We start from the raw sequence: 20342 nt of genomic DNA on the forward strand, positions 1-20342 counted from the left end.
ATGTCTTTACACTGAAATATGACGTTGCTGCCATCTTAGCTTGCTAGCCTGTGAAGTGCAGATAGCCAGTTGCTAGCCTTAGCTTCATATTAGCATACAGACCTGATAGTGGTATCAATATTCGTACACTGTTGTAATGTCAGATTTTTTTCTGTGCAATGATACATTTCATGTCTTCAGATGAGCAATTTCTGTTTGTTCTTTTGCCATATAACAAAGAAAACAAGCACCCTTATAGTAATATTCCTGTTTATTTACATCAGTTGTAAACATTCAACTCGTAACATGAATGTAAGTTTAGTAAAAGGCATGTTTAACTTGTATAAAACACAGAAATGTAAACTCTTGGCAACCTTGCATGTAAATGCTGAGATGGAAAAGTGAGTAGGGAGATCTGTATTAATGTAAAACTGTATTTGTCGCAGGAATGTGCAGATTTGGAAATGCAGATGGAAAAAAATCTTTGCAAATATTGCAATGACGTAATTCTAGCTCTGATTTGGTTATAATAGAAAAGAACCCTCTTATAATCTACGTTGAGTACAGTTATCACAAAATACATCTATGCAATTCAAGCGGTAATCATGGCTCAGACAGGCGCTGATCTTCGATAGTTTTACTAATTTTTAATTCAACCTGGAAACACTGTAAGAACCCCTGCAGTTGTTTAGAAACGCTGGCACAAAAAGTCAAGCAGTTTAGCTGCAAATTCTGGAGGGATGAAGAAAAAACCCTTGATAAAGATGCTGGTCGTTTACCCTGGCTTGACCCTTCACAGTATCCTACAGCGTTACGATACATCAAGTTGCTTTTTTGCCTACACTGTATTCACACTGTGTCACAAACATATAGAGTCAAAAAAGTTACTTGTGGTTACATGATAATACAATTGAGTGGCTTTGGTTTTAAAGAGCTGTTGAGGGACACCAAAAGCACTCAAGTTATTATAATGTAATACTGCATTATTTCACAAAAAAGCAACTTCACATTATAGTTACCTCTTAGAGTATAACCTGACTGCTTAATAGGTAAGAGATAGATGTTCAAAGTACATAACATCAAAACCATAATGAAATGAATGGTAACTTAAAGAAGAAGGATTCCTTTGAGAACTGAGATAGATGGGAGGAGGAGGAGGAGGAGGAGGAGGAGAGGGGAGGAGGAGGAGGGGGTTAAAAGTTGAATCAGTCCCACTCGATGCCAAGAAGCTCGCAGCTGACGTCCCACAGTCTCCTCGCTGTCTCCTCGCTTCTTCCCTGAGGGGCTACAAAGGCAGGGGCGCAGTCACTGAAATGAAAGGAGGGAGAATGATTGTTATATAAGAGCTAATAATGGTGTGAGTCATCCCCCCCCTCCGCCTGCAGTGATCTTGTTTCTGTTTGACCTTGTGCTTGATAATAATGTTAGTATCGTGATCTATTTTGTCTGTTGTCAGTTTGGGAAGCGTGGACAGAACAGGCAGAAACAGAGGAGCTGCTTCTACGTGGTTACGTTTCCGGTGAATTAGACGTTAGACGTACTGAATCATGACCTTCATCCGCGGCGGCTTGCAGTTGGAGCTTCAACGATCAGTTTATTAATCAGTTGATCAAAAGAGAATTAATTGCCACCTATTTTAGTAAATTGATTAATTGTTTCCCTAATTTTTCAAGGATAAATGTCACATATTTGCTGGTTCCAGCTGCGTTTGGGTTTTGGACTGTCAGTTGGACAGAGGGAGCAATTTGAAGACGTCACTGTGAGCTCTGGGAAATTATGAATTTGTTTGTTGCAGCCCAACATGCAACAATATGTACATTCTAGATACAATTACATGAAACTAAGTATAAGGAATGGAAGAAGGCAATAGCACGACACAAAAAAAGATTTGAAACATGGCGGCCTGTTTTCAACGATTCTGAAATCCAGCAGGTAATTTCATGAAATCATTCAGAGAGATATAAACATCTTATCATGCAGGTGGTGTGTCACTACAGATTAATCCATAAATATAGAATTCTTTAGGGATTGCAGGACAATTGATACATAGATAAACCTGGTGGCTAAGGCGGTGATCCCAGGACTTTTCCTCTAGTGTCACCACAAAGTAGACATGCACGATTGAGACCGAACCGTCTGAACACGATTAACTGCCACGAAATTTTGTAGAAACATTTGTGTTTTCCTCTCGTTGAATTGTAAAAACTTTGGCGATCCCATGTTTTTTTTATCAGGCCGAAACAGATCAAAATGTATAAATACCTGCAATTCTAATGGCGTTCCCGTCAGCCTCAGCTTGACTTTGTGTTTACTTCCATTAGCTTGCTAACAGCTAATTTGGTAAACATTACAGTTGCCGAAAAATAGCATGTGATTGCGAGCATGTTGCAATGCTAGAGTTAGCATTTAGCTAAACTTCAGACTCTTACTCTTGTTAGCCGTACATTTTCATTTCCAGTATGTAGGTAACAAATTCCAATCCATCTTAATCTCCTGGATAGATTATATCACAAGCAACTAATTAGGAATTAAAGGAATATTTAGGAGAAGTATCTGCTCTGTACCTCGACTCCAGACGTCTGAACTGCTGTCTGTAGACACATCAGTCTGTCTCATCTCAGCAGTGAGACTGACATCCCTCTGCCTTCCCCTCAAGACTAATAGCATTCACACACAATAAAATACTAATAAAAAAACCCTCTAATGGAAAAACCATGTTCGAGTCATTGATGTAGACAAATGTGCCTCCCTTTGTCGCGTCCAAAGTTTTAAAGCCGGCAGCCTAGTTTCCCAGAAACTGGGATTGTAATATTTAATTTAAAAAAAAGTGGAGACCAAGTTGCCAAATGGCCTCAACAGCATCGTGTTTGTTACCTCGCGGCACATTTTCCCTTCAAGCTGTTAAAATAATAATTAATGATAAATAATGAAAGTTCCTCAAGCAGATGGGGCATCGAAAGAAAAAAACAATTCCGCACGCCGTCGCTGTCACCTACCTAAAGTGTTTCCCAGAGATTGAGTGCAGCTCGTCTGCCACGGCACAGTAGATGCTGGTCTGTGCTCCTTCCCGTGGCGTTTTTAGGAACACGGAGAAGACGGTGAAGAATATCGTCATGAGAGTCGAGTGTCTGGTCAGGTCAGAGTTCACCGTCCCCGGGTGGACTGAGTTCACTGTCACATTGGTACCTGTGAGGGCAAAGTACTGTCGTCACTATGGGAGACATTTACCCTCCATCCAATCAGCATTATCATCAAACCGCCTAGAATTTAACTTAATTTTTAGGTCCCTTTATCCTCCCTTTTACATTTCTAGATGAGAATTTTATATTAATATTTAATTACCTGGCATTTTAGGTAAAATATTTATCATTCTGTGGAATTTACTATTTCCTCCCTCCTGTCTTTAAAGTCTTTCACTTCGAAAATGCTGAGAGTAGACGATTAATTATCTGTGTTTCTGTAAAATACTGAGCACAGAATGGGTGTCACACTTTACTTTATATGAATATAAACGTTAGACGTGCACTACATGGTCTTGAAACACCAATATTTTCAACAGAAGTCTGTTTATGAAGTCGTTGTCGGTCCACCCTCGAGACAAAGCATCCCTAATCCCTCTCTCTGTTAGTATTCAGAGCAGCTCATCTGTCCGTTCTCCCAGGTTCTGTGTGTGTTTCCTGTACCTTTGAGTCTGCGTGCCAGCTCTCTGGCAAACAGCACGTTTGCCAGTTTGCTCTGGCAGTATGCTAATCCACTGTTGTAGCTCCCCTGGCTGTGAAGGTCGTGGAAACGGATCCAGCCGAAGTTGTGTGCCAGGGATGAGACGACCACGATCCGGGCCGGCGCACTGCGCTTCAGCTGCCCGATCAGGAGGGACGTCAACAGGAAGTGGCCTGCCAGAAGTGAGACACGCAGACAGTCAGTTCAGCCTGTGGTTCTGTTAACCTGACTGTAAAACAAGTCTGTTGACCATTTGCATTCATTCACTATAATATTTTTCAGGTGAATTAAGTGCACGTCAATTTATTTTAGTTCTAATTTAATAGTTAAATCGTAATTTTGCAGACTCTGTATAAATGCTTGGTTACAGAAAGAAGGTTGAGACAAATGTGACTGAAAACAACATGTAGAAGCTATTACATGAATATTAGGTATATGTAAATAGTGATGACTTCCTGTCTGGTTGTTACTGGTTTGTAGAAACTGAAGTGAGACAAGAGTGAACAGGCGGGCATTCACTCGGTGGAGAGCGGCGGTGTTGTGTCAAAGTCTGTTCCCTTGCTGATAAGTGGTTCCTCTAACCACCGCGACCTGAGACGGTTCAAAACTGACATTCTTTCACAACAGTTCATTTCATAGTTGACAATTAATCAGTTAAATGTTGCAACACAACTGATTATGTTGTGGACAGAACAAGACATTTGAGGGCGTAACCTTTGGGAAACACTTTGACAGTGGAGAAACTGAGCAAAGTCCCCCCCAGAGTCAGCGTTTAGTTTGTCCTATCTGGGCCACTGTAGGAAAATAAAGTGCAACGTGAAGGACAAACATTCTTAGTTTCAGCCGAGAAAATAATAATGAATATTTGTCCCATTTCTGACCCTAAATCCCCTCAAATCCTCCACATTGGACCTTTTAAGCTCTGATTTGTTAATGGATCCGAGCGCAGTCTTACCCAAGTGATTGACTCCGATGTGCATCTCAAAGCCGTCGATTGTTTTTGTGTAGGGGCACATCATCACGCCAGCGTTGTTGATGAGGATATGAAGGTGGTTGACCTCTGCAGAAAGAAACACATGGAACACATCAAACATGGCAGCTGTACTCTGTAGGCAGATGATGGGATCAAACAGATGCGCGCTCACCTCTGAGGAATTTCTGTGCGAAGGCTCGTATCGAGCAGGTGTCTGCGAGGTCCAGCTCCCGAACCTCCACTTGTGCTTTGGGATTCGCAGCTCGTATACTGTCCGCTGCCTCCTCTCCTTTGTCGATGTCTCGGCATGCCATGATCACCCGAGCCCCTGTCGTGAAAGATAAGCAGCGGCTAAACTATGAACAAAACAGAAACCATATTAATGCACAGAAGAGAGGATGGAGGAGGCTGCTGCTGGCTTTCTGTGCATAAAGGCAGTCTCTGGTACAGGTTTGTTGCTCAGTGATGTTGGATAGTGTTTGTAAAACTGACCCACATCTTATTTTGTTCTTAAAGTAAAGCACTACTGTTATTACAACATATCAAGGTCAACCAAGGATCATAGAATACAAAGATTATACTGAGAGTTAGGATAGTTGGTTTGCATTTGGGATTGAAATTCCATGTATGCCGCTGTCTTGATTGACACTGAGCAAACACCACATTTAAAAAAAAGAAGATAGTTGTACATGTAGTGACGTGACCACAGCCTCTGGGAAACGCACTGGAGCTGTTTTGAATATGCTTTAAACCTAACATGTCATAAAAGCTGAAAAACTGAAATTACACTTTATATTAGCGAGTGGTCTAAACCAGGATGAGGTCCTACAGTAGGTCACCGACAGCAAGGACAGCAGACATCTTAATTTGTAATAGTGGGAGAAACACAGCAGCACAAGGGGACGACTAGGGTGTAAACAATCACACAAAGTAGCAGCGTGAGGTAGGACACTACAATAGATATAAATATACTCAAATAAATAAGATTAATAGGGATTTTATAGCAATCTGTGCGCAACATATGTCCTGTTATATACATGCTGTGTGGGACAACTACTGGGTGCTGTTGTGGGTGCTACATATATAAATATATAGTCTTATTTGGGTTATAAAACTTTGTGATTTTCACTGTTACAGCCCTATAGAGGACACTACAGCTAGGGCAGGTTGTGGGTGAACAGGAGCACGGTGTATTCCAACATAACACCAGGGAGTCACCTCTTATCGCCAGGTCCATGGCCGTCTCCTTCCCGATCCCTGTGTTGGCTCCAGTGATGAGGACTGTCTTCCCATGCAGATCAGCTGAGGACTGACACACTCCTCCTGCTGCGTATTTCCTATCAAAAAACACAACAGCCACTTGGTGAATAACTTGGAAGACACTGACCTGAGATCTGTTTGGAGGACTGTGACAGAAGTTGTGTCCTCATTAGAAGGGGGGGTGGGGGGTTGGACCACATGGACAGCCTGGGCTTAATTATTCATAGAGAAAACTTGGAGCATGAACAGTTTTCCCTCAGTCATACGAGCCACACCACCGTGCAGAGCCTCCGCGCAACCAATGGCTCTGCTGGAGTAATGCGTACATATATAACTCCTCCCACGCGCAGCCTCCTGATAGGCCCGCGCGGCTGTGATGAGCGCTCCCGGTTCATCACTGTGCTAAAACTCCCACAGCTCCATCATTCTGTTCCATTGATTTCCCTGCTCAGATAAAAAAAAAAAAAAAAAAAACACCAAGCCAGCGTCGAGTGAAATCATGACCTCTCTGAGAATAAAACCCCTAAAAAGACGATCAGCTGGGTCCAATGTGCAGAGAGTGTCACTGCAAACGAGCCTGATCGCGATAACTGCATCAGAGCAGTGTAATTAATGTCCTGTCAAGCAAGTAACCACCTATCCCGACCCTGCTTTTCCTTTTCTGTGGGGATGAACGGGTGTGTTTTAATTGCTGCTTACCTTATATGCGGTGCAAATAGGATCACCAGTAGCGACACCACTCCGAGGCCCGCGACTATTAATAAAAGCAGCATAATAAAGCGGATTCAGGCGCCTGTGTCTTCCAGCCGGATGCCTCTGCTCTGTAGGCAGAACAGCTGATGTCAAAGCATAAAGGGGTGCAGAGCGTAGTGAGGGGAAAAGAGCCAGCGCGAAGGGAATCATGGGATTGTAGTTTTTTACAGCCAAGCCAGACAGGAACTGACATCTTTATTATTTATCAAAATGATGAGCCTTCAATTTTAATCTATTTATATTTATAATATATTTAATAGGGTAAGAAAAAAACAGTTATTTCAGGCAAACCGGATAGAAACAATTTTAGTTGTTTTAAGATGATTAGCACAATCAAATTTCATGTTTCTAATAACATATTTCTTTCTCCAATAACCTTTCACAATTTTTTTTTACCATCTTAATATTATTGCTGATATTAGAACTAACAAAACCCTCCATACTCACACCAACATGCAAGAGTAAAAAGAAGAAAAGGCTAGGCTACAATAACTGTGAACAAAATCTAAAATATAATACATAAATTAATTAATAAACGGGTAAAAACAAATTAACAATATAAGTTTACACGGAAGTTTTAAAAAATCAAGTGTTATATGTGTATATACTTAAAATATATAAAAAAATAAATTGATAAAAAAAAAAAAAACTGGAATCTATTTCTGTTGCCTTGATTGTTTTAAAGTACCGGTAATGATAAAAGAGCTCAAAACTTCATTTCCCAGAAGGCGCTGGGACAGCTGTCTGCGTAGGGCCTGAATAAAATTAGCATCCGGGTGCCTTTTTATCTGTTTTCACGAGGATTTAGCGTTATTTTCGTGCGTTGTATTCATAAAAGGATTATGAAGTTTCGCCTTATTTATATATTGATTAAAAAATGAATACCTACGTGATTGTTTTTGATTTTTGGTCTGGACTTTTAGGCAGTCGATCACGAGGACCATCATGCGGAAAAGTCCCGGGGATCTGATTATCGTCTAAACAAAACTGGCTAACTTATAGTTGTGAGTGAGTGTAAATAGTGTTTTATTTTACCACTGAAACACAAAGAAGAGGTTTGTCAAGAAGAGGCAGCACAAGCTACAGTTAAAACATAATGTCGTCGGAGGAATTTGAGAAGTTACACGAGATCTACAGATCGCTGTATGACGAGCTCAAGCTAATGCCAGACAGAGCTCTGAGTTGCCACGGAGGTAAACAATCCATATTGTCGCTTTACCTGTAGTTTAACGGCTAATGTCGACGTTAGCTGACTGTGTAACCAAACCAACAATCACTCCAGGAGATGTTTTCTGTGCTGTTGAACGTGAACTCTGTGTTGTATTCACAGAGGAGAGGAAGAGGCTGGTGAGGACCTTCGATGAAAGGCAGGGGGAGGCTGAGGAAGTGGTGAGCTGCTCTCTTGGTTATGAGCTTTGGAAGTCACAACAGCTCATTTAAAGCTATTTGTACAACCATTAATAAGACAAACACCTTTTAAACAGAAGGTGGACTACCTTTGTCCATCTTATAAACAGTAAAACATCACTGGTTCAAGATGTTGACGCCTGCTTCCTCTTATTTTGAGCTCACTAAAATCCCTCTGTATATTTCTTTCCAATATTGTCTTTTAAATAAACATCTTTGTTATAACAGTGGGAGAAGTAGCACTACCTGATACCTGAATACCTAATGCAGTCAAAGACATAATAAATCATTGATTCAGCTTAATACACATGTTTGTAACAGTCAAAAGCTAAATTGTGGTAATCTGGTAATTTTAGGCACCTTGTAGTCACATTTATAACAGTGTTTATAAACTAGATAACTCTGCACATTGCACATTTGCATAGTCACATCTGTTTTCACATTTATTATATATAGCACACATCATGTACACACAAGGACAGTTATTTTATACAGTATACATTATGCCTGTTTTCATTCCAAGAGTTTTTTTTATTATATTTTTATTAAATTGTTAATTTATTCTTTGCTACTCATTCCCCCTCTGTACTGCTGTGTTACCTGTGAATTTCTGCCATGGGGGATCAATAAAGGAACACCTTATCTTGTCTTATAATATATGTTTTGTGTTAAATATCATTCAGCAAAGTAAATAGAAAACAATAGCCATAACACTTGTCGTAAAGTTAAATACACGTCACGTTTCCCTTGAAATGTGGTGGAGTAGAAGTGTAGAGAAGCATAAAAACCTTTTGAATGACATTTTACCTCTTCCAGTCCCCTAACTGTACTCAGCATGGTTATGCGTTTCTGGAATTATATGTTACAATTTTCTGATGTCTCTAGTTAGAAGGAATGGAAGCAGAGCTGCGTGATGCGCCTTCCACCCACCGCAACGTTATGAGTACAAAGTTGCGCATGTACCGCCGGGATCTGGGAAAGCTGCAGAGGGACATGAAGAACTCTGCTCCTGCCTTTGGTTCCTCTGGCCTGTCAGTGGAGGGAAGCCATCATGGCATTTATTCATCACAAAACCAACAGAGTGTGAGTGTCGGACTGAGGACTTTGATATCTTAAAAGTGCTGTTCGCGGTGGCGTCTCATTTCATTTCCTCTTCTTTCTTCCTGTTCTGCCACACCTCCTGTCATTTACTGTGGTTTTCTTTGCAGACACACGCGCAGTCCCAGAGGGCATTGCTGCTCCAGGGCACAGATTCTCTGAACAGCGCCAGCCAGAGTATTGAACGAAGCCAGCGCATCGCCAACGAGACAGAGCAGATCGGCACAGATATCATCGAGGAGCTGGGAGAGCAGAGGGAACAGCTGGACCGCACCAGAAACAGAGTGAGCTGTGAATTGTTATTTTGTTAACGTATGGGAGAAGATTGTGATGCTGCCATAGATCGAATCCATTTAGAGTGGATATTGTATTTTATATTATGTTTTAGTCCCTTTATATAGTTTGTTACCAAATTTTGTAAAAATGAGTCATCAGCAGTGACACTAGTGTGTAGGATAAACATCTAGTACTCAGGTTTGGGTCACTATAATTCAAAGTAATTAGATTTTTCTATGACTTCATCATTTGGAGAAGCAAAAACTCATCTTATAGTTGTCAGATCATGATTTTGTTAAATCTGTATTGTCTTGTTCACTCTGTAGTTGGTGAATACTGGAGAAAACCTCAGTCGAAGTAGGAAAATACTTCGTGCCATGTCACGGCGGTAAGTGTGTTTTTTATCAATTGCATGCTAAATGTAGATGTAAAGAAAAAAACAGAAAATAAACAGTAAAATAAAATGGTTGTAAATGCTTGTTGGGAACAAAGACCAGAGCTTCCTCTTATTGTGGACTCTTTCTTTCTTTTTTTTGTCCTGTAGGCTGGTGACGAACAAGTTGCTGTTAGGTGTCATCATTTTAATGGAGTTGGCCATTCTGGGTGGGGTGATTTACGTGAAGTTCTTCACAAAATGAAACTATACCTGTCTGAGCGGAGTCAACGCTCTGGATCCAGGACAAACTCAGACTCTCAGCATCTGTCTCCACTGACAATCCAGTAGCAATAATTTTTTTTTGCTGTTTTCAGCCAACTGTTTCTGTAAGTGCACATACGAACGATAAGACTCGGTCTTAATATGAACCTTCACCAAGAGGGGATTCTGTCCATGTGAAGGTGATTTGATTTTGAACCCGTGAATGGACCAAACCTACAGAGGCTCCTTGGACAAACTTGCGGAGATTTGCACAGTTTTATCAGACTGTTAATGCCAATGATGCCCTGCAGGATGATTTTTTTGGACTTGTGTGGGCTGCTACCGACCCAGAGAACATTCTCTGAAAAGACTGGAAAGGAGAGTACTAAAACCTGAGTTTAAATGTATTAGTCCGAAGTGTAAATGTGAAAAAATGGGTGAAAACTCTTCAAACATGCAATGTTCTTAACAGTTATTAATGTCTAATCACTGTATAATACAAAATCACTGTCAGAAATAGGTTCCATATTCCTTTATCGACAGTCAACACATCATTAAAGTTAATCTTTAACCTCAGTTTGGATTCTATCTGATATTTCCGAGGACGGCAGCCAAACAGGCCAGGAGTTAAAAAACGAAAAACATCCGCTGCTGCGATGACGTCGCCAGGATTTGTTCTTGGCTGAAGCCCATGACCAGGCCAGGTTAGTGCTGTGCAAACAGCATCTGTTACTATGGAATAAATTCTCAAATGATGGGTGATAAGGTTGCTTTTAATGGTGTGTTCTTGAAGTGGCACATCTGCCACAGTATTTTCCTTCCACATAGATATCATGCCTTCCTGGTGTGATGTACAAAAACATGTTTCTTGACCTACCTGTGTGGATCAGGTGGGGAGTTGGGCCAGAAGAAAATATTTGACTGTTTTGCCTTTATCTGAAATATTGCGTCTGTTGCAACAGTTCATCATTATTTCTGTTTCTATATTCTGTTTCCTTGTATCCAAAGGTACAATTAATGGTACTAAGGATATCATTTATCAAATATATATATCATTTTCATTGAAATAGCATGTCTTCCTTGTCAAATGTTGCTATATAAAGATGAGTCTCTGTTAACTGTTGAGTGTAAGATGTTAAGCAGCTGCCAACCACTCTTATGTAATAATAATGTGTAATGTTCACAATGTTCACAGAGGAAAGGGCCACACATTTTGGCTGCATTTTCTAAAACAATTTGGGCTATTGAAGAATATGATTTAAAAAAAATGTTGGACAATGTTGAACCTTATAGATTCATTATCATTATTAATTGTGTTTTCGGCTGTGTCCATTTGTTTGCTGGTTGGTTGGTTTATCAGCAGAGTTGCACAAAAACTACAGAACGGATTTCAACAAAACTTGGATGGAGTATGGGTCCCTGCCCAGAATAGGCTCCATTAACTTTTAGTCCAGTTGATGGTACTTTGTGTTTAGTGCCTGTGAGCAAATGTTAGCACGCTAACACTCTAAATTAACATGGTTACCATTACAGGTTGCTTATGTTGTAAACTATACAGCCACCTGGAGCCACTCGCAGTGCTGTAACCCCTGATTTCTTGTTAAAATGGTAGAAATCTCATGTGAAACTGGAACAGTTCAGTTATGTACATTTAGGATGACATGCAGCACACTGAGGAGGAAATAAGACACCTTTACACGTGAGCGAAAAATGTAATCACATTTATGGAAGACCAAAATATAAACTCTTTGTGACAAGGACATCCGTCATTTAGTTTCCACATCAAGTCAAACATGGACCAAGCATTAGATCAGTTCAAGCTAAAAAAACAAAGAAATAAAATCGCCAGCATTTGGATCAGGGCTGGATATTAGATTTCAAGCCAATTTATACTGACATTGTTAGTATACACACTGTAATTCTAGTACACCTACTGGTAGGTTCCTTGTGAAAAAATAAAAGTCAACTCTAAAGAAGATACAGTAACCACAGCTGGTCCAAAAGTGCAAACACATCTTTTTACTAATTGTTAGTAAAACTGGCACAGCCACATAACACTTTACAGTCCACGTTACACTGTGGACTTCAAACTAAGTCAAACTTGGTTTATCATACCTCTGAGGCAGGTCATTCTCTTGTAAACCAAACACACAATAAATATGTGGCGATTGTGTCCTCTAACACTTAACTTATTACATACGGGAGCAAAAATAAGTTATGATTACTGAAAAGACGAGTATTCCCATCAGGTGTAGTGGTTTCTCAAATGTGGCAAAGGCCTCTCGTCTCAGCATTATCAATGTGAACATCAGATCTGTAAAGCCCTTTTTTTATAGCTTTAAGATTCCGGATGTAATTTTGTTTTCATCATTCAACAAAACACTTAACAGCAGACAGATGGGAGCAAAAATCTTCAAAATTGTAGCTATGATATTGAGTCTTTGTGGAATGCTTAGGGTTGATGTTGATAAAGTTCACAGGTTTGCTTCGGGCCTAGAGGCGGAGCTGCTCTGTGTCGTCCTTCACAGCAGAATTTACATCAATGGACGGGTGAGCTCCTTCTCTCGTCTGTCCAAGAGACGACGCGATGACGTCCACCGCTAGAGAGGCGGTGGCCTCCACGGCTTCACGGCTGGCCCCCAGCATGGGGTTTACCTCTACCAGGTCCATGGCCGACAGCAGACCTGCACATCAACATATTCACAAGTTAGACGCAAACACCTGACAGTAAAAGCTCTTTAAAAGGACAGAAGAACAGACAAAATGGGTGGATAAAGGATTTTGTGACCATATTTGTAGTCATTGGTACCTGTGTTATGGATTTCCTCTGTGATGTAGATTCCCTCCCTGTAGGTCAGACCTCCGTTGACTGGCGTTCCAGTGGCCGGAGCCAGAGACGGGTCGAATGCGTCGATGTCAAAGCTCAAGTGAATTGGTCGCTGTTTTCTGTTTGAGAAGATGAGAAAGTGTGAGGGACATTGGCAGTCATTTGGTTTGATCGAGTACTAAACCAAAATGTAGTTGAACCTTAAAATAACATTAAAGCCATGTTACAATATTTATATTGAGTCAAATCTGTTAAAGATACCTCGCCAGAAGGTGGTCGAAAGTGACCTCCATGACCCTTTGGATGCCTAGTCTGTCGATATCCCTCATGGTGAAGTACTGGATGCCCAAGTTCTTCAGGATGTGGCTGTTGTAAAGAAAATCAAAACCTTTTTTTTTAATAGTTCTCACATGCTGGGAAATTTAAGCTGCTACAAGGAACTTTCATTCTTTATTGATTCTGGCGGCCCCTGTGGACAGAAGTGGTACTGCCTCACAGCGCCTGACTTTGTTTTGAAAGAATGACAACACAGTTTTAAGACTAATTTCCCGTTTTATCACTTCATTGTATAGCGGTAATGCAACTTAAATGTAACTTCAATAACCACACAGCAACAGCCAATCTGCGACTGTTTCATAAGTCCACATCAGCCGCGTATCATAAAGGCCTTTTCACAGACAGTATGTACTTACTACTCTCCGGGGTCGACATCCCGCAGTCCAATGTACACCAGGTCCCTTGAGGACAGGAATGGCTTCATCCAGGAGAACCCTGGGATATCTGGCATCTGTGGTGGATAGATAAGGATAATGTAATATGGAACATATACCTTCCTGTATGCCTGGACAGGAAAAACATCCACCACTGGGGTCATATCTGACCATTTACACAGGTTACACAAAGCTATCAGTAGTTGCATGCACCCCGAGGTCATAACGACTGCTGTTTGGTTCGAGAAGCTATGTGAGAGGATTACTATTACCTGTGATTGTGAACTGTGATATAGTTGTTTTGTCCCTACTGAACATTACTACCACCAACTGGGTTTTATTATATGTATGGCATTGTTTTCGTGGGGGCTGAATGTCTTGTCTCGCAATATTTACATGGGTGAAAAATAATTTGTGTATCTGCCCTATCCACCGAGTATCATGGGCCGGTAGTTAGCCAGTAAACCGGCTGACAAACGCACAACCAACAAATAAAACCAAACAGCCCAACAGTAAACGTAACCTACTTGGCGGAGCTACGAAAAGATGACTTAAATGTGCTTCTAAACTGACAGACAGGATGTTCCTGAACCTCTCATTTGACTTAGTTAAATATGAATTAACACGCGTTTGTTAAATGATAAAATGTGGTTGCTGCTTGCAAACAGATCAGTGCGTTCTGACCAACAACCTGTTCGACCCGTCTTTGGCTCCAGCCACTGGAGTTATTGACAAACCTAGTGTGTGTTTTTTTGTCTGTGATCCACATCTCATCCTAGATGGCAAACACATTTATCCGGCTTCTAATTTGAGGGCAGTGGCAGGGAAACAGAGGGTACTAACACCACGCTGCGATCAAGCAATGCAGGCGCATCCACAAGTAACTGCAAGTTCAATGATCTTTTCAAAGACACTTAGCGAAGCCTGATGTTTCTCCTCACCTTGTCTTGCAGCTCTTTGAGCATGAACGCCACAGGCAGGCCGTGGAGGTTCCCTGATGGAGAGGTCATGGGCGTATTTATGTCTGCATGAGCATCGACCCAGATGAGACATAAGTCAGGACTCTGCTGAGCGTGGCCTCCAACCGATCCAATGGCAAGGCTGTGTAAGGAGGTCAGCCTTATTAATATCTGGTGATTATATCAGCCAAATTCATGGGCTGGGACGCGTCCTCGCACAGGAGTCCAAGCATTAACTTTAACACACTGGTAAATTGATGTACAGGAGCCTCAGTATGCGGTGCTAGTTACCTGTGATCGCCTCCCAGCATGACGAGTGTGTGCCCAGCGCCGACAGCTCTGCTCACTGCGCCACTCAGCATCTTATTGGCTGCACCCACATTGCGGGGGGACTTTACATCCATGTAGGGTTCATCCTTCTCAAAGTGGTGGAAGTCGAGGTCACCAAAGTCGTGCACAGAGTAGTCTGGAGGACAAAAAGGACAAAAAGCCGCCATGAATAAAAGCGCTTGATGCTTTAAAGGCGTTTAGCCGAGTCACACTTTTGGGTGGACAGACTGAGAGAGACGCGGACGATCTCTCTAATCGTTCTGTTGTCTGGTTTTAAAGGAACATTTGTGCTTTGGAGACTCCAGGTGCGGCACTCAGCTTGAAAAGCCTTTATAATCTGTAGCGGCGACCGTCTAATGTGCACCTGTCTACCTTGCAGTCTGAGGAGACTGAGTCATCCATTGCCAGTGGAAAAGTGGTGACGGAGCACTTTCCACTTGCCCTGTTTGCCCCATCAGCTCCGGTTTCAGCCGCTGCAGTTCACCCGGTGCTAGGTGGCTGCAGATGTAAAGACCGAAAAATTTCCGTCTAGTTTAGGAACGTCAACTGCGAAGTAAACAAGCGATGCGATCGCCCATATAAGGGGTTCATCTGGCAATGTGAGCCTTGATGGCAGTGTAGTGTTACTCTGCTGATCCGAGGGGGACCAATGGGGCTCATTACCATTCGTAGACAAGACAGGAATAGCCCTTGTCTTGGTGCAATCGTGAACATCTATTGCAAGAGAATTGAAAAGCTCTGTTTTAGCGGCAGCAAGCTGCGAGTTCTGCTTCTGTTTACTGCGAAGTGCAAGATTATAGCTGCTACTTTAATTGCACAGTTTGCTGTGGTTTAAAACCTAAAGATAACTGCTTTGATTATACGTTTGATCTTTCTTTTGTGAGACAGATTATACAAAGTGACACCGACACTGAGAACGTCAACGATTTGAAGATGACACGGCATGTAGTTCAGCTCGGGGTTTGGTTTCATGCGTCTGGCTCGGCTGGTGACACGGCAGCTTTATCTCTTTCACAGCTGCCAAGTTGACATCAGGCAACCAGCAAGACAAGTCCTCGCCAAGTCACCGCCCTCAACTTCAACGGACGTAGGACATTACTCATACTTGGGATTTTTAACATGAAGGTCCTTTTTTTATTAGAACGTATTATTAGACACTGAAGGGACGACTTAACCTTGCAAATGCAGGAACTGTCTGGATCAGTTGGATTGGTGAGGACACAAGGACAGGTTTTATCACCCTTAACTGTCAAACACACACCGTCAACCACAGTCATACTGTTATGTAAGCACGGTACTCAGCAGGAAGTTTATAGTCACCTTGTATTGCTGTCAACTGTGGTATATTATTAGTAGATTTATATTTAGTCTCTGTGGTATACTCCAGTGAGTGTATTCATAGTAATCTTATCAGAAATCGGCAAAGTTTAATTATCTGTGGAGTCAACAGACTAAAGCTGAGTCATCCAGACCTCTGCATAGATTATGGTTTATTTTATTTGTTTATTATGTAATTACACCGATTTTCTAGGATAATCCATATTACATTAGAGGACTGGTTGTAAAATGACAGTTTATTTTGCTCTGACATCACTTTGGGCTATCGCAATCAAATATTACAGATTATTTATTAAAAGATTATTATGAATTTTGCACCCAAAAGTTATACTTGAGTCAAATTAAACCCCAAAAGTACAAGTTAAAGTAAACTATACATATATTTACATGTATGTAGATCCTGTATACTATGTGTCAACCGATTGTCAGGTCCAATATTTAGCATTTTTATGATTCTGTGAACCAATTAATTAATTTAAAAATGCGCTGATGCAGGACATGATCCACAAAGTAACTAGTAACTTAACTTATTACAAAAATGAAGTTGAGCTGAAATATAAAGTAGCAGAAAATAAACATACTCAACTACCAATGGCAAGTACTTACACATACTATACATCATGATGTCAAAACTGTTATTTATTCACAATCTGTTGATCATTTTTAGCCCCCTGCATCACCCATTAGCTTACATACAATGTATGTGTCTTTTTTTAATGATGCTGTTTCAATGTGTATACATCAACTTAACATCCAATGCATTTTTTCGATGCTGTCATGGATTATTAATAACCAAAACTCTCACTAATGTTAGGCTGGAGCTGAGGCGGCAGACTGCAGCAAATGACAGCTTAGGCGAAACCCAAACTAGCAGTTAGACTGACATGTGCTGCTGAGTGGACGTCAGAGACCCGAACACTGTGTTTTACTATACATCTGTAAATGGTTCCCACTTTCACATATCTGCCTGGTGAAAAGCAACGGCCATGTTTCTACCTGAAAGCTAACTGTGTTAGCGCAACGTCACAGTGATCCAGAGAGCTGAAGCCACGCCCCTCTGGTTTCCCCTCGTGGGATCTTGTTTCAATCCGGAGAGAAATATATATTTTTTTATCTCATCTGAGTTGTGCCGCGAATCACACACAGGACGAAAAAAAGTCAGCGAAGTCGCAACTTGTTGTGAATAAAGAGAAATATCATCGGTTTTTATTCGAAGCCACATTCGTCACCACGTCGCACCAACATGGCCGCCAACTCGGCCCAGAAAAAGACGACAATCACAATAAATCTTCTCATATTGCAACAGCGGTCATGTCAAAGAAGAGTTTGTCACTTCTGCGAGCTGCTAACACAAAGGAGCCGTTTTTTATGAGCGTTTTTACGAGCGTTCGGGGAGATGATGTCACTAACGCAACTGTTGGTGGCGTAGTCACATATTTTTTATTAGTTTATGACAAACTGTGACTTTCTTCGCTTTCTCTTTTAAACTGAAATTAAACTTCTTTATGATTCACTCGCATACAAAGTTTTTTTTTGATATAAGGTCCCATGGCTTTGGCTCTGTATTGCCCCTTTAAATACAGTTCTTATGTAAAGGTAGGCTTTGTACTTAGTTACTGATTACAGTAAATTGTAACCAAAATAATCATTCTAAGCCGACTTCATTGTACCAAAGGGTATTTTAGAGGCTGTCTGCTGCGGCTCCATGTTACTCAGTACAGACTGCTCTATGTTTGGACCACTTACTGGATTCAGAACCACCTCATCACACTTTTAATCTGCTACTTGAGTCTATCTTTACACCCCTGTCGTCACTGTAGCAGTGGATCAATCCCTCTATTATGTAACCACTTGGGTAAGACTCCTTTGTCATGCAGGCGTGGATCTCAATCTCAGTGCCACCCCCATTGACCTGAGCTCTGAAATAAAGACAGGATTCCTTCCGCCTGAGGTGTCCCTTTTCATCCAGCCTCCCACACACCCCTCCTGCGCCACAGGAAGGCGAACAAAGCGCATAAAAAAGAGAGAGAGAGGGAGACAGAGTTTTTACAGTGGGCTGAGTCAGTCTGCTGCAGTGACGACACAGTGGAAATAAAAAATGAGCCATCCGTTTCCTTCCTGCGCCCTTCCGAGCATGTGCTGCTGGAGGACGAGGATGACTAACCCAGACATGTGGTCTCTGTAACCCGAGTGGAGAAGAAAAGAAAAGCACCTTGCCTGGGTGCAGAGTTACACAGTGTCCACAAATGTGTCGCCCCGCATTGTTGCCCCGTGGCGCGTAAAGGGCGGCTGATCTCGCCCTTGCACGGATTAGATAGCTGTCTCCGCCAGTCGCCATTATTTCCACGCATCTCACTCACATAATTAAACTGTTTTTTGATTTTACTCCCTTACTGGATATATATATATATATATATATATATATATATATATATATATATATATATATATATATATATATATATATATTTTATAGCTGTTTTAAAGAAAATGTCTGAAAGGATGTTTGGAGGCTGACTGTAAGATCACTTTGTTCCTACAGACTGCGCGCCGGAGAGAGAAAAAAAGAAAACCTCTCCGAAGACGACGTGTCCGGTGTTTATATTTACTGTCTTCCTGGTGATGTAACAGGCTGGCTGCTGAAGACTGGGAATTAAATCAGTCTCGAACAGAGCCTTCAGTTCACACCCCGCCACTGTTACATAACACAGCACCAGCAGCACCGGCTGCCCCATTTATCAGCCCGTCTTCCGTTACCTACCAAACCCGGAGAGCCTCTCGATGAGCCCCGCATCTCTGATTACTTTCGGTCCGTGCTCCACTCCTCTTCTTCTCTGTCATTCAATGAATAGAATAGAATAAAAAAATCAGTTAAATCAGTGTTGAAAGATGTTGAGTTTTTTTTTTCTTTTAGAAAAGTAACTTCCTCAATAAGCTCTACTTCTTCTTCTTACCTGTCCTCTTGAAAAAGGAGCTCCCAGCACCGCCACCGACTGCGCTCTGCTCTGCTGGCAGGAGCTCAGATGAGTCCTGAGAAGACGGAGAACGGGTCCCCTCAAAGCCATCGTTCCTCTCGGAGATCAGAGTCGATCCAGGCCAAGTTAAAAAATCGCCCTCAAGTCGCCGGCCTGAAAGTCTGATGAAAGCTGTGCGGGATGTTGCCTGCTGGATGCTGGATGTGGGCGCGTTGGTGGAAGGGGCCGGTCTTATGCCTCCCTGAATCTACTTAATATTAATGAGCTGGTTCGCGGGAGGACTCAGATCGATGGTTGAGATAATCACACCCTAATTTATTCACAAACACACACACACGGCGCGTTAGACATGTCCGATGGCGTTTATAACGTGTTAACTTTATTTATAAGCTGTAAAGATAAGAACTCCAGACGTCCGCCCGCATGACACACCTTCGGGTCAGCCAATGGGATCGGGCTAAATGCGTGCGTACCCCTCCGTGGGCGTGGCCTACGACCTGACGTAGGCCTTTTTGAAATGTTTGTTGTGAAGCGCTGCCGCAGTCAAAGCAGGTGGAAATTTCCAGAGACGCATCCAAGCGGGGCTGATAAACTTGTTTACATTTTAGCATTTGGCCACACATGTCGAGAGGGGGTCAGAACCAAAACATATCGGGTTTCGGGTCAAGACGAAAACACGGAACCGTCTATACATCTTTCCACACTGGATAGCCTTTTACAGCAGGTGTCTGATCTGGGTCAACTCCAGTTGTCAGTGGAAAATGTGGTATATCTTATTAATACCAAATAAATCAAGTTAAAAATAAAACATAGGCTATATTATTTAGTTTCTTTGTTGCTTTTACATATAGAGATTTTTTTAAAAAGCGTACACAATAGACTCCACTGCAAATAAAAGTTTGAATTAAAATACTGAATGCACTTAAAGAAATTAAAGTGAAAGAAGACCACTCTTTAAGCCGGAAATGTCCTATTTTTATACACTGGATTACAACTGATGTACTATTAGGCAACTTATTATATTAACCTACTTCTGCTGGTTCCGTGTTTTCATCTAGACCTGAAACGAGATATGTTTTGGTCTCTCCTCCTCCACCTAT

The 20342-nt window shown here is 41.6% G+C and overlaps 3 protein-coding genes across 3 annotated transcripts; 1 reads left to right on the forward strand and 2 right to left on the reverse strand.

The window, feature by feature from the left end:
* Positions 1-232: 232 nt before the first annotated feature.
* On the reverse strand, positions 233-6817 carry rdh12 (retinol dehydrogenase 12). Its single transcript, XM_030443795.1, has 7 exons — positions 6632-6817; positions 5891-6009; positions 4845-5000; positions 4655-4759; positions 3663-3872; positions 2976-3165; positions 233-1287 (listed from the first exon to the last, which is right to left on the reverse strand). The coding sequence occupies exons 1-7, from the start codon at positions 6703-6705 to the stop codon at positions 1185-1187; spliced, it is 957 nt and encodes a 318-aa protein (XP_030299655.1). The 5' UTR covers positions 6706-6817; the 3' UTR covers positions 233-1184.
* A 687-nt stretch (positions 6818-7504) lies between these two features.
* vti1b (vesicle transport through interaction with t-SNAREs 1B) lies at positions 7505-10731 on the forward strand. Its single transcript, XM_030443799.1, has 6 exons — positions 7505-7878; positions 8016-8074; positions 8978-9175; positions 9301-9474; positions 9793-9854; positions 10011-10731. Exons 1-6 carry the CDS (start codon positions 7782-7784, stop codon positions 10102-10104), a joined length of 684 nt encoding a protein of 227 aa, XP_030299659.1. The 5' UTR covers positions 7505-7781; the 3' UTR covers positions 10105-10731.
* Positions 10732-11808: 1077 nt separating this feature from the next.
* arg2 (arginase 2) lies at positions 11809-19580 on the reverse strand. Its single transcript, XM_030443793.1, has 8 exons — positions 19222-19580; positions 19029-19101; positions 14891-15065; positions 14582-14741; positions 13623-13717; positions 13192-13296; positions 12913-13049; positions 11809-12787 (listed from the first exon to the last, which is right to left on the reverse strand). Exons 1-8 carry the CDS (start codon positions 19330-19332, stop codon positions 12597-12599), a joined length of 1047 nt encoding a protein of 348 aa, XP_030299653.1. The 5' UTR covers positions 19333-19580; the 3' UTR covers positions 11809-12596.
* Positions 19581-20342: the final 762 nt, after the last annotated feature.

This window comes from Sparus aurata, chromosome 16 (assembly GCF_900880675.1).
Source record: "Sparus aurata chromosome 16, fSpaAur1.1, whole genome shotgun sequence".
In the NCBI taxonomy this organism is placed as follows: Eukaryota; Metazoa; Chordata; class Actinopteri; order Spariformes; family Sparidae; genus Sparus; species Sparus aurata.

Coding starts and splice junctions, on each gene's coding strand:
- rdh12 (XM_030443795.1), bottom strand. CDS start 6,705: ATGCTGCTTTTATTAATAGTCGCGGGCCTCGGAGTGGTGTCGCTACTG. Junction 3,166..3,662: donor GCTGGCACGCAGACTCAAAG/GTACAGGAAACA, acceptor TTGCCCTCACAG/GTACCAATGTGACAGTGAAC. Junction 1,288..2,975: donor ATCTCTGGGAAACACTTTAG/GTAGGTGACAGC, acceptor CTTTCATTTCAG/TGACTGCGCCCCTGCCTTTG.
- vti1b (XM_030443799.1), top strand. CDS start 7,782: ATGTCGTCGGAGGAATTTGAGAAGTTACACGAGATCTACAGATCGCTG. Junction 8,075..8,977: donor AGGGGGAGGCTGAGGAAGTG/GTGAGCTGCTCT, acceptor TGATGTCTCTAG/TTAGAAGGAATGGAAGCAGA. Junction 9,475..9,792: donor TGGACCGCACCAGAAACAGA/GTGAGCTGTGAA, acceptor TTCACTCTGTAG/TTGGTGAATACTGGAGAAAA.
- arg2 (XM_030443793.1), bottom strand. CDS start 19,332: ATGGCTTTGAGGGGACCCGTTCTCCGTCTTCTCAGGACTCATCTGAGC. Junction 15,066..19,028: donor CGAGAGGCTCTCCGGGTTTG/GTAGGTAACGGA, acceptor TTTGTCCTCCAG/ACTACTCTGTGCACGACTTT. Junction 13,297..13,622: donor GATGTCGACCCCGGAGAGTA/GTAAGTACATAC, acceptor TCTTTACAACAG/CCACATCCTGAAGAACTTGG.